Below are 13,469 nucleotides of genomic sequence, written 5' to 3' on the forward strand. Positions count from 1 at the left end.
AACAGCATCTTCCTAACAAAGTGTTTGTCACACCGTGTTTAGTGGAATGCTAGTGGGGGGGGCAGGTAGAGGGGATTCCAAATGATTTCATAAGAGAATAAGTTTGGGAATTTGGGTCAAAGATAACAGATGTTCCTACTGAAAGGCATAGCTTTCAGTCCTTCTCAAATTGATGTGGCTCCAAATAGTTTTTCATAGGATGCTATGTACATCTCATCGAGTCTACGTTCCAAGCTCAGCTCTGGGGAAAAGATGAATTACAGCTGTCTGACAATGGCATCTTTTGAGGGGTTGAGTGTCACACCAGCATCTGAGTGCTTTTAGGATGCAGAATTCAACCCTGCGTAGATGATACAGATGCAATCTGAATAGAAAACTAGAACCAGGGGTTCATTCTCCCATGGACTTTCATCTTGAATGACCAAGTAGCCGGCAAAAAGGTCCAGTTACATCTGAGGACACAGACTCGCTGTCCCCTTCCTGAATCTCGGTGTCCCAACGAGTGGGTGATATGGATATTGCAAAGGAATCCTGGAAGCAATCAGTGCTGTCACCGGGAAGCTGAGTGACAAGATGAGTTCTTGCCAGAGTCCACTTTGACTCTCCTCATATAGTATTTTCAAGAAAATACTGCCCGCCTGCCTTCCTCCCATGCCTCTGTCCATTCTGTAATCATTCACTGGAGTTCTTATACACATAGACCCACATTAGTGAGTAAAATCAGAAAAGATGATGCTTTATGACTGCCTAGAGGGGAATTCAGACAATAAACAAACACATTGCACAAATGATGATTTAATTGAGGTTTTTCTACATGTTACAAAGGAAAATGAATGGTGCAAAACAATAGTAAGTTATACAGAGCCCTTGTACAGTGTGGGATTTTAGGATGGGTTCTCTAAGGGAGTACAGAGACCAGGTTTTGCAGACCCTCAAATGTGCAAGTCCAAAGTGACATTCCTCTGGGAAATCATAGCCCAATGGGGTGGGAAAAGGCCACACAGACCCACCCACCACAGCAGTACAATGTCATATGGATCCTCTCTTTGAGACTGTGATTGGTTAGGTCTGGGGAGGCTGGAGAATTTGCATTTCTACGCAGGTGACTGTAAAGTGACTACTCCACATTTAAGTAGCGCTACTCCACCAGGCATTTGAAAAGACCTACATAAATGGAGAGCTACCCCATGTTCACCCACAGAGAGGCTCAAGCATAAAGATGTCAGTTTTCCTCAAATTAACCCATAAGTTCAATAGGTTGTTAACGGAAAATTTTCACAGAGTTGTTCTGTTCTTTATTGTTGTATGTTAACTTGACAAGCTGATTCTAAAATTCATTTGGAAAACTAAAACAATTTCGGAAAAGAACAAAGTTCAGGGGCTTGCCTTCGCAGCTCAAGGCTTACAATAAAACTCTAGATGAAGTATTGACACACAATTAGCAAAATAGACCAAGGATCAGAACAGAGAGCCCCCAAACAGACCTGTGCTTTTAGGAAGATGGCATTACAAATCAGTAAGGAAAGGATGAACGATTCAGTCAATACTGCTGGAGAAATTGTTTTTTTATATTTTTAAAAACTTGATTCCTACCTCATATCATATGCAAAAATAAAATTCCAGGTAGATTATATTCATAAATGTGAAAAACAAAACTTTATAACTCTTAGAAGAAAATACAAAGAATTTTTACAACTTTGGGGCAGGGAAATATATCTTAAGTAAGACACCAACTGTGCAAACCAAAAAGATTGACAAATTTGACTTCCATAATATTGAAACCCCCTACATACAATAAATAAATAAGAAAAGCCATACACTAGAAAAAGCTATTTGCAACATAGATACTAATATCTATAATGTATCAAGATTTCCTACCTATGAGAAAAGACAAACTATCCAAAGAGAAAAGGACATGAACAGGAAGCTCAGACAAGGAAACCCAAATAGAGAAACAAACCAACAGACAAACAAAACATGAAAAGATGCTCAACCTGACCAAGTGAACAGAGAAATGCAAATTTAAATAGTGGGATACTATTTCATACCCATTCCACCTACAAAACTTAAAAACTCTGACCAGACCAATTGCTATCTATTATGTGGATAGAAATTCTTGAACACTCGTTTGGAGAAAAAACTAGAGTAGTCCTTTTAGAAAGCGATGTGACATTACCTGGTAAAACTGATAATGCATGCACCCTACCACCCAGCAATTCCACTCTTAAATAACCTAAAAACCTTCATTTATGAACACAGAGAAGCATGGATAAGACATTCACTCAATGTGCTTAATAAAAGTGGGAAACGGAACACTCTAAATGCCCATCCAGTGGAGCTGGCTAAATACAATGTATTTAGTTATATATTGACATACTATATAGCAGGTAAAAAATGCATGAACCAAAGCTACATGTATCAGTAGAGATACATCTGAAAATCAATACTGAACACAGAAACAAAGTTGTAAAAAAGGTAAGTAATGGGTACCATGAATATAAAATTGCAAAACATGTGAGAAAGACCTAGGTATCCTTTGGGATTTATATATACATATAGTATAAACATGAGAATGATAAATCTAAATTCAGCACAATGACCCCTAGAGAGGGAAGGAGAGGGATGGTACCTAGGAAAAGAATAAAAATCACTCATAAACCTACTGCCTCTCCAGACCACCGTTAATCGGAATTAGGGTAGAGAAAGTTCTTCAACGAAACCAGACTTTTTCAGATTAAAAAGCCTCAGAAAGAATTTAGCCAGCCTTCGCCTCTTAGAGGAAACTTCTCTTCAATCCCCTGGGCAAGGGATCCTCCTACCTTTACCACAGACGCTCCTAAGTCAGCGCTGCTGTGGCCAGTTACGCACGGTGGGCCCTGTACAATCTGGAGCACACACGTCAGTGTTAATGACACCCGCTAGGGCAGCGCAGCACAACCCTAGGGGGCAGCCCCATAACTCCCAGGTCATGGACCCCTTTCAAACACTGAGGGAATATGCCCAGCTCCTGGAAAATGCCACACACAATCACTGTCTGTAACGTCAGTGGATTCAGACACCTCTCCAACAATTGTCAGCAGAAGACTTACACTGGTCAAATGCTTTTGGGGATGAGTGCTCACCACCTTCAGAAATATTTGCAGATGCTGTGAGACCAAGCTCTTCCTGAAACACACTTGAAACCTGCCTCTTGATAACCTCCATCCATTAAAGTTGATCTACTTCCTTTCCGCAGGACACCTTAGCTGCTGAAAGAAGGCTAACCTGTCCCCCTTGGAGATCTCTGCTTTCCAGGCTAAACATACTCTTGACTGAGCTCACTGCAAACATCTTCACTCTTTTTAAAAATGAATTTATAAAGTGGCCACCGTTTTACCAAGCACTCCTTGCCCTAATAAGCAACAATAGGCATGTGGACATGTCATCCAAGAACAAGAAAGCATTTATCTCAGCCGTCCCTTTTGGAAATCTCTAAAAATCTCCACTCTGGCTTCCAGTGCATTCACGTGCCCAGAGAAGCCAGGAAGTGTGAGGCTGGAGGAAGGGCCAGGTTTTTTCCTGCAATGTTAGCTGTGCAGAACCAGGATGGAGCCCCCACAGGCTAAGGGAGACAAGTCATGTTCCACTTACTCCCAAAACTCCATGACGGGGGAGGTGGCGTTCTGCAGGGACACATGGCTGTGGTTGCTCACGTTCAGTTTCTGGAACTCCACACAATTCTCTACAGTGGAAACAAGACAAGAAATACAAGAAGATTAAGCTCTGCGAGAGCTGGATCTTGAAAAACATTCAGAGCCGATGATGCAACCAGGTGGTTTTATCTCACCGCTCCAAGTAAACACGCCTCAAAGAACACTGAGGGTAAAAATAAAATCAATAACTGACAAACAGTTTGAGAGCGAGGCTTGGTCTGATTCAAACAGAAGGAAAGGTTTTTGAGGCGGGGCCCTTCTGCCTCTCTCATCCTCACTCAACGTGCCCTATCAAACTCTTCCTGCCTTGTTCCCAAATCTCCTTTCCTTTTTATCCACTTCCCTGTCGAAGGCCTGTCCATGGAATTTCCCTGTTTTGCTCAGGGGTCCCAGGAAAAATGCGGGGGACTAAAGGACTGGGTCCATCCCCAGGGCAGCAATGTAGTTGAGACTCAGTTTCCTTTCATGTAAAAAGAGGCTTACCTCACAGCTGCCTGATAAATATGTGATGACTGGATGAAATGACGTGAGCTTACACGTGCAAAGGATCCCTAGTTTCTTCATCATTCTCTCCCTTACTCAATCAGTCCAAGAAAGGATTTTTTGAAGGTCTCTCCTCACTTCATGAAACTTGATGACCAATGGAGATTTGAATCTCAGGTAAAAACATCCACATGCTCATCCTTTAAAGCCCAGAACAACCCATACAACCCTCCTCCAGGAAGCCTTTCCTGATCTCCCTCTCCTGAATTCTAAGACAGTTAGAACTGAAAGGCCCTCCAAGGAATCACCTCTCATTCCCTTTATTTTGTAGAGAAGGACTCTAAAGTTCTGAAGTAATCCAGTGACCCCAACCCACACCCTCTCCCCGCTCTACAATTCACCAGCCAGTTAGGGGCAGAACTGGGAAGCAACTCAGCCAATGTTCCATCCCCTTTTCCATGGTCATTGCCCAGTTCTGTCTGCAACCAGAGGACCTGTGCCTCTTTATAGCACCCTTCTGTTTACAGAGCCCCCTCAGCGACCAGACAGTGAGCTCCTGAGGGGGAGGGTGGGCCTCCTGCACCGACTGTGGAGCCCCTGGGCCCAGCACAGTGGCCAAAACTTCTTTCTCACTTCTCATGTGTGTGTGAACCCTCCAAACTACATCTCCAATCTCTGGGGGTCAGGGAAAGCACCTACTACACATGCTGTTCCACACATTGCCAGTGTTCACATGCCTTTAGAGAAAGGAGAATGAGGAAGGGAGCTTTGCAGTCCACTGGAGAAAATATCCCCAATCGTCTCCTGCTTCCCACTCCACTTGGCAAGTGCTAACCATATTCTGAATGGAAGGGTCCACAGATGGTCCTGAGACATGTATGGAAACCTGATATTATAGGCAAAATACCTAGATGTGCCCTTGTACCTTTTTCGGGAGATAGGAGTCCTTGGCTTTGATCAGATTCTCTAAAATTGTGTTTCTTAAAATTTTTTTCTAGAGTAAAAAAGTTTCTCAGACACCCAAGGTTGACAAGGTATTTTTATTAAGATGATATTTAATCAAGTACAAATAAACAATGAGTTATAAAGTCTTTCTGATTATAGTATCATACAACTATGAAACCAGAATTTATAAAATACCAACTAAATTACAGACCCAATACAACTCAAGTGATAGCACAAAACGGATGTGTAAGATGATGGCATTTTGTGAAATTAAATGGATTTCCCAACAGAAAAAGGAACGGACAGGTAGGAGGCAGGGTCTATTCTGCTCAGCTTGCCTAGTCTTCCACGGGCTATTTGAGACTCAACTCTATCACCACTTTTCTCTGGTCACACTTTGCAAAACCTTTATTCCTACAGTCTGTTGTGCTCTCAACTAGATGTGACTTAGGCAGCACTAACGCACCGTTGATGAATTAACTCTCTCTGCTCTTCTTCCCTTGGCTGCCGTCATCCTATTTACCAAGAATACACCGTACATTGTGAACATGCACAAAATCAGGCATTGAAATCTCCTGAGTGTCCTCAGTGAAAAGGCGGCTGTACAGACGATCAAGGACATGCGTATATTTTTAGAGTATCCTCAACATAAGTACACACAATTAAATTATCATAGAAGACTCACAGGCTTCCAAGAAAATGTCTTTGAAATTTAGTTTGATGAACATCTCTATGAGCTTCCTGGCCAAAGAAAGGTTAAGAGCCAGGACCCTAAAGTGAAACAGTGAGACCTCCACAAAATGCAACGGGCAGGTGAGCAGGGCAAAATCTTGCAGAACTAGAAGCCGGTTCATAGCACTTTCTAGACCTGCTCTTCCTTCGGCTGGTGATCGACATGCTATCCAGTCTCACTGTAGCTCAGCCTTCAGGATGACAGGCCACTTTCAAGGACAACCTAACCACATGAATGGGGAATAGCTTAAAGTAGGTATGCCAATTTCAGTCAAAGGGCAGTGGCTGCCTGGAGCACTAGGGGAAGGGTTCTAAGGCCAAGACTAGAATCAAAAGGAAAGAGTTCTAGAATTGATTAGTGATGTCTGCTCTAAGCACTACCAGTGTAGAAAGGAGTTGGTACGTATTTGCCTTCTCTGGATTATAAGACTCAATCCTCATAGGAATACAAATTGAAAAGCAAACAGTATATTACTAATCTAATAAGTTAGAGTAATACCTAAAATAATCTAAAAAGTTATCAATTCAAGGGGGGGGGGTGGGGTTGGTGAGTTCAAATACCTACCTAGGTTGGACAGATAAAGTAAATGAGCAAAGTGGACTGGCTGGGGACTGTGGCCTCATCCAAAGGCAACAGCCGCTTCTCAGCTACAGCCATTGCTGTCAAGCAAGACTGTGGGAAGGTGGGTCTGATGTTGGCAGTTCTTTTCAATTTTTCAAGAGAAGCTGGAAATCTGGAGTTTTCATGCGAAGTCTTCTGAGTTTTCAATTTAGGCAACCAAACACATTTTTGAAATCTGCTGGTCACTGATTTAAAGCCTAATTGGCCTATAGGCCCCCTGTTTGCAACACCTGATGTAGTCTAACCCCTTCATTTTACAAAGGAAAATCTGACACCCGGAAAGGCAGGGCTGGAATTGGAGCCTGAACCCCTCACATCCCCACTCTGACCCCAAAGGGCTCAGTTTCTGTATTTGGCAAAGTGAAGCAAAAGCATCACCATCTTCTACCTGTGCCAATTCTGGGCCAGAGCTCAGCTCAGGCTTCAGGGTTGCAACCCACAGAATAGACGCAGACCCACTGCAGAACTGACCTCTAGTTTTAGTGGAATCTGGACTAATGGTGAAAGGCCAGAGGCCAGGATTGGTCTCCAGCACAAGGACACACCCCCAATCCCAGGTCCCCCAGCAGGACGAGCACAGACCCTCCCTAGGGGCCATACCTGTGTTCCACTCATGCCCACAGGTGGCCCAGGGGAGCTCGGTGGTGAAGCAGTTGCTCAGGTAGAAAATGGCCCACGCCAAGATGATGATGTAGTATACATTTAGATGGGCCTCGATCACCTGTGTTGCATAGCCAATGCCTGAAAGAACAAAGGAGAGGGAGCGATTTGAATCTCTCTCCACTTTGTTAAAATAGCCTCAGCTACTTTTCACAGCCTCAGATCACGGGGGCATCATTTTATTTTCTGATTAACTCAACGCTTACCTTCAAATAAAGGGCAAATTTTTCTCCAACACGTAATGCCACCTTCACTTGTGAATTGTCCCAGAGCCGTTTCCAGGAAAAAAACAGGAATTCCACAGCAAATAAAAAACACCACATAGGGAATCAGGAATGCCCCTGCAAGAATGCAAAATAAGGGAATAAGGTTAAAATTGCGCCACCATTTCATGTTCAGCACAAGCACCTACTACAGACAAGACAAAATGTTCTCTAAGCTTGAGTTCAGGTTGCCACTATGACAACCAGAGTCAGACAAGGTGGTCCTGGTTTGTGCTCTCAGCTACCAAGTACTGCAAGTAATCCACCTCACACTCTTCCTGCCTCAACGTCTTCATCTGTAAAATGGGGCTCTCATACCTAATATCTGTACCGCTTATCTCAGAGAATTATTGTACAGCTAAGATGATGATGTAAAAGAAAGTGCTTCATTTGCTTGAGTCTTATATTTATACATTTCACCCTTCAGCACAGGTCAAATTCATTCCCTCCCTGAATGTTGCATCCTTCTTTTTTCATTCTAAAGTAGCTTCAAAAGGCCAGGTAAGGGGACCCTTTCTTCTTATTTACTTTGGAAGTGACCTGCAAGATAACTTTTTCATACAGAAAGGCATCCGTAAGGAGATACGCAATGAGCCATACCAGGCTCATATACCTGAGGCCCAGGTACGAAGTTGAGTTATAAAGAGTCTGCAGCAAGAATCTGTCCAGAAAGGCTGGCTTTGGATCAGTCTGAGAAAAGACCACTGGAAGCCTTAGGGCTCCTGTCTTGAAACACAATACCCATTGCCTGGGCCTTTCTGTGAAACAAATTCAATTACGGAGGTGAACATGAGCTATTACAACCAGAAAGGGATTTTCCCAAATCCCTCATTCTCTCTCCTGTCTAATAACAAAGCATGAAAACACATGCTATTCCCCACACTCTGATCTCACAAATGAAGGCTTTACCTGAAATTGCTTTTTGCTAAATGAAGTCTCTTTAACCGCAGGATCAACAGCAACAATTTGGATCAATCTTGATAGCAGGACCATATCTAACAGGTTTTGAAAGGTTCTTAGCTTTTCTGGGCAAGACATTATTTTTGAAGTTTTACATTGAGAAAGAAATACTTTAATCTACTGTTGGGATCTCTGAGTAGAGCTGTGTGGGCATTTTTAAAAAGGTAAATGGTTGATAAACAGATACCCCCAAATGTATAAGAAGGCTAAAAGTATATGAAAGGGGATTAAGAGGGTCTGTTTGCTGCATCTAAACCTAAGTGATTAAAAAAAGCTGTATGTTCCCTAATATGCTGTAATTTACCTGTGAATCCCCTAGAAACTAACAGATGACACTTTTGAAAGCCTTTTGGCCTACGTATTCACAAAGCTAGTAATCGTTACAATAACTCAATAACTAGCTTAATTAAACCAGGATATCTGGTTTACCCAATGGAGACTCTCAGCAAGTTAGAGTTAAAAAAAAAAAAAAAAAAACAACTCACTTTTAAATTTTACTCACTACAACCTTTTTATTTATTTATTTATTTTAATTCATTGGGGTGACAATTGTTAGTAAAATTACATAGATTTCAGGTGTACAATTCTGTATTACATCATCTATAAATCCCATTGTGTGTTCACCATCCAGAGTCAGTTCTGAGCCAAGAATAATAATATATCCAGCAAAGATATCCTTTAGATATGAAGGAGGAATAAAGACCTTTTTTATTTTTAATCTGCGGCAGAATTTGTAATTAACCCAACTTACCCTGTTTTCTGCTTTTAGGAATGCTTTTAGTTTTGGCATAACAACTTCCCATCTTAAAAAGGATGTTAAAACAATTTTTGCCTGGGACTATCCTAAAGGGTTTCCGTAAGTGTCTAAGCAGACATGGCAGCTTATGAAGGCTGAATCTGCAGAGAGAGGCAGGATTCACAGCTGAGGGTGCAGGGCCCATTCAGGGTCTCCGAGTCCACTCCCTCTGCGCCTTTTGCCAAGCCACCAACACCAGCGGCCACTTCATTACCAGTGCAGAGCAGGCTTGGAGCAGCCTGTGCCTTCAGGATGAATGTCTCCAAAGAAAAGGCTCAGGCCAACCAGTACCCTTCTCGCTCTCCCTGCAGCTGCTCGCACAGGAAGTTCTGGCTCCATGCAGCCTTAAAAGTGTGGTCCCTGCCAACCAACTGAGCCACCTTCATTGGGATCTGGGGATCTACTGGTGGGGAGAGTCACAGCAAAGACAGGGAGGGGTACATAGACACAAGCTTTTTCTTGGAGAAACAATGCCACCCAATAAGGTTTTACAAGGCCCCTTGCCTTGGACCTGCTGATAATGCCAGGTGGGAACTCCTGAAATCTGGAGCCTCTCCCTTCCTTGAGCTGAGCGACTTGAGGATTACGGCTGCATCTCCACCAAACTTACTTGGATATATTGTCACTACAAATTCTGTCATCATACCCTCCATGCAATCTCTAAGGATCTCTTAAACACGAGATCAGTGTTGCTATCTGTCACAGGTGACTGTGAGACCAGTAAAAGAAACTGCTTGGTGCCAATTCTTCCACCAGAGGCCCGAAAAGAGGCCCTAGAAAGGGCCGTAAGAGCAAATGAAAGACTGGGTGGGAAATTAAATAGCAGTGCCTACCCTAAAAGTTCTTCCTGTTGTTGCTCCAACCCCATTTTTTTTTTTTTTTAAAAAAAAGGCTTTGGTGTCAGAAAGCCATCTTTATCTCTTATTAAATGAGTGACTTCTCTGGCCCTTAGTTTCCTCATCTGCAAAATGGGGATAGCAGGCCTACAGGGGTGACGGTAAGGATGAAATAGGATGATGTAGGTAAAATTTAGCAGGGAGCCCGGTATTTCAGTAAGCACTCAAAACCCCAGCCGACTCACATCATGATCAGAGTCCCTTTCCTTCAAGGTGGTTTCCAGTTAGGAAAGCTGAGGCTCAAAGGGGCGGTCTCCTGACCCAAACAGCAGTTAAGGTACCAAATGCAAGGGCTCCTGGTCTTGGTCGGAACCTCCAGCTAGGACGACAGGCACCTGCCAGGCAAATCCCCGCGTGCTAGCTGGAGGCACCGCCAGGTGCGAAGCGCAGGTGCGCATGCGCACTGGGAAGGTGAGCCTCGCGGGGCGCGCTCACACGCCAGGCTGCCCCGGGCGGTTCTCCACAGGGTCCAGCCACACGCAGGCGCGGGAGGGGTCGCGCGCTCACCCCTACCTCCCCGCCCCCACCAGCCTGGCTCCCGCCCCACCCCCCTCGCGTTGCCTCAGTGTCGCGGGCCGCCTCACCTCCGCCGTTCTTGTAGCACAGGTAAGGGAAGCGCCACACGTTCCCCAGCCCGATAATCTCCCCGGCCACGCTCAGCACGAACTCCACCTTGTTGTTCCAGTGGCCGCGCTCGTGGACCGCCTTGTCGCGCTTGTCGCGCGGGGGCACCGCGCCCCCGCCGCCCCCCGGCGCCTCCGACTCCCGCGCCTCCTCGGCAGCTTTCCCGTTACCCAGCGGCAGCGCCTTCTCCGCCGTCATGGCCGCGCTGCCTGCCTCGTGCGCCGGGCCGGCTCTGCGCCGCCGCCCCGGGCGGGCTGGCTTTTCAGGAGGCGCGAGCGGGCGGGAGGGGGAGGCAGGGGGTGGAGCTGAGGGGCCGGGCCCACAGCGAGACGGAACCCGGGACGCGGCGCGGCGCGGCGGCCGGGCCCTCAGGGCGCCCACGCCGCCTCCGGCGGGCCGGGCGCGGGAGCCTGCGAGCACCTCGCGCGCGCCCCGGGCGTTGCGCGTGCCGAGCACCTGCGAGCGCCTGGCGCGCGCCGAGCATCTTGCGCGCCCTGCCTTTCGTTGACCTACCCACTGGCCTCTTAGGACAAGAGTGGGAGCGCCCACTCGGGCCTAGGTTGGGTCCGGACACCAAGCCCTGAAGTTCCACCATCTCTGTAACCTCCAAATGCGTGGGCCTCGGTGTCTCCTCTCTAATAAGAGAAGTGGGCTCTAGACCAGGTTTCTCCAACTTTAATATGCACACCAGTCACCTGCGGGTCTCCTTCAACCGCAGGTCCTGGTCTAGTGGGTCGGGCCGGGGTGGAGTTTTGAGTTTCTAACAAGCGCGCAGGTGCTGGGGCTGCTGCTGGTCCAGCAACCACACCTGGAGGGAGAAGGGAGTAAATAGACTCTTGGTTTCTTCCTAGGACTCTGGGACTGTGAGCTCCCCAAGGGTGGGGACATCTCCAAATCTTGTTCAACCTGGTGCCCCCTGCTCTAAACACGGTGAATCAGGATGGTGTCAGGAGGCAGACAAATCTAAATTGAATCATATGCTCCACCTGTCTCAGTTGTGTGAGGTCATCTGACCACTCTGAGCCTCAACTGCCTGATTCGCGAACGGGAATACCGGAAGTGCCTTTCTTGTGGGGCGTGTGGAGTTCTTGAGAAATGCTCGTAAAGCACGTAGTACATTGGAAGTGCTCGTTGAACATTAGCGATTAGTACTGTCACGCACTGTGTCGTCACACACACACACACACACACACACTCGTGCATCTTGATTCATGTCCATCTCTCCACTCCGGTGTCAGGATGCTATACACCGTCTGGTTCATTATAATAACTACAGAGCCTGGTACAGGACCTGGCACATAGTAGGGGCTCAGTAAATGTTTGTGAAAGAGAGAAAGAGGAAGGAAGGAAGGGAAGGGTAGCGCAGAAGGGAGGAAGAAGAAAAGGGAAAGAATGTTACATCTGTAAGGGGCCACAAAGATAGTCAGATCCACCTCCGTCATTTCACAGCCCTGGAGAAGTCCAGCCATATGAGCTCTTGCTAAGCCACCCACTGTGCTCTCCATCCATCCCTTGGAGCTCCTTCTGGGGCTGTGTCAGGGAGAGCCTCTCTGTCGTAGCCTTCAGCCTCTCCTTTCATTCTGACTTAGCTGCTCAAGTCTCTCCCACCTCTTTCCCCCCAGAAAACCTGTCCTGCCACCATCTTCCCCTTTCAGTCCTCCCTCCTCCCCTACCCCTCACTATCATATTTCTTGAAAGAGTAAGTTTACATGCTGCAGGCCCTGTCTTCACCTCCCACTCATTCCTCAGCCCACAGCAATCTGGCACCCACCGCCACCACTCCTCTGAAAATGCTGTCTGTGAAGCCCTGGAAACCCTCTTAATGTGGCAAATCCTACAATTCCTTGTCCATCCCCATTCTGCCTGACCTGTAGGTAACTTTCTGCACTATCATTCCCTTCTTTCCTTCTTAAAATTCACACTTACATGAGTTCCTTGACACTGCCCGCCTCAGCTGCAGTTTCTTTCTCTGCTTCTCTGGTCTTCCTTTCTCTCCTCTTAAATTTGGTCTTGCTCATGCCTTTAACCACCCAATTAAATGCTGATGGCTCCCCAAACTTGGCCCCTGTATGCTGTTCAGGCTATGTTCAAAAGCAAAGATCCTGCAGTGTTAGAGTGAAAGTAAACTGAATTCAGGTAGATTTAGGTTCAGATCCAGGCTCTGCCCTTCAGGAGATGTAATCTCTTGCCTCAGCTCCTCCTCTGCCAAGTGGGTTTAATATTCGTTCTGACCTCATGGGGTGGGTGTGAGGGCTAAAAGCCTTGAGCACAGTAGGTACTCTATGAACAGTAGCTATTATTTTTATTGTGGTGAAAATGATGGTGATATCATTCCCCTGCTTAAAAGTCTTCATTGGCCCTTCTTTTCCTACGGGATGAAATCAAATTGCTGACCCAGGCGTTCAAAATTACCCCCAATCAGATCATCCCAGCCTTTCCTTCTAAATTAATGCCATTTTTCTCCCATGCTAAAACTCCACATCAGGACTTTCATTTCCTTTCGTGTGTTCTCAATGCTACAAATAGGATGGGCAATAAAGGAAGGAATTCGTCTTTGACTATGACAGTCCCCGCACACAGTAGGCACATAGTACCTAGGAGTCCATTTGTTAAATGAACAACTACATCAGAAGTTAGAGACACATTTGCAACTCTTATTATTGCAATATTAAGTTATCACCCCAGAATCCATGTAAACCTCCTTCGAATCTAATTACATATCACTTTGTACTGCTGTTGAACATAATTAGCTCCAGGAATTGACTTCCTCTGAGCAGCTATGATTCTATGAGACCT

The 13,469-nt window shown here is 45.8% G+C and overlaps 1 protein-coding gene across 2 annotated transcripts in view; it reads right to left on the minus strand.

Annotated features, from left to right (window-relative positions):
• SLC6A11 (solute carrier family 6 member 11) overlaps positions 1–10,932 on the minus strand; it is a 127,966-nt gene extending 117,034 nt beyond the window's left edge. For both annotated transcript variants that reach the window (XM_033132496.1, XM_033132495.1), the window contains exons 1-4: positions 10,634–10,932; positions 7,341–7,475; positions 7,075–7,215; positions 3,631–3,721 (exon numbers count right to left, since the gene is read on the minus strand). In XM_033132496.1, coding sequence (XP_032988387.1) covers positions 3,631–3,721; positions 7,075–7,215; positions 7,341–7,475; positions 10,634–10,871 — 605 coding nt within the window. In that variant the 5' untranslated portion in view covers positions 10,872–10,932. The remainder of the gene's footprint in view (positions 1–3,630; positions 3,722–7,074; positions 7,216–7,340; positions 7,476–10,633) is intronic.
• Positions 10,933–13,469: the final 2,537 nt, after the last annotated feature.

Source organism: Rhinolophus ferrumequinum, chromosome 17, assembly GCF_004115265.2.
Source record: "Rhinolophus ferrumequinum isolate MPI-CBG mRhiFer1 chromosome 17, mRhiFer1_v1.p, whole genome shotgun sequence".
In the NCBI taxonomy this organism is placed as follows: domain Eukaryota; kingdom Metazoa; phylum Chordata; class Mammalia; order Chiroptera; family Rhinolophidae; genus Rhinolophus; species Rhinolophus ferrumequinum.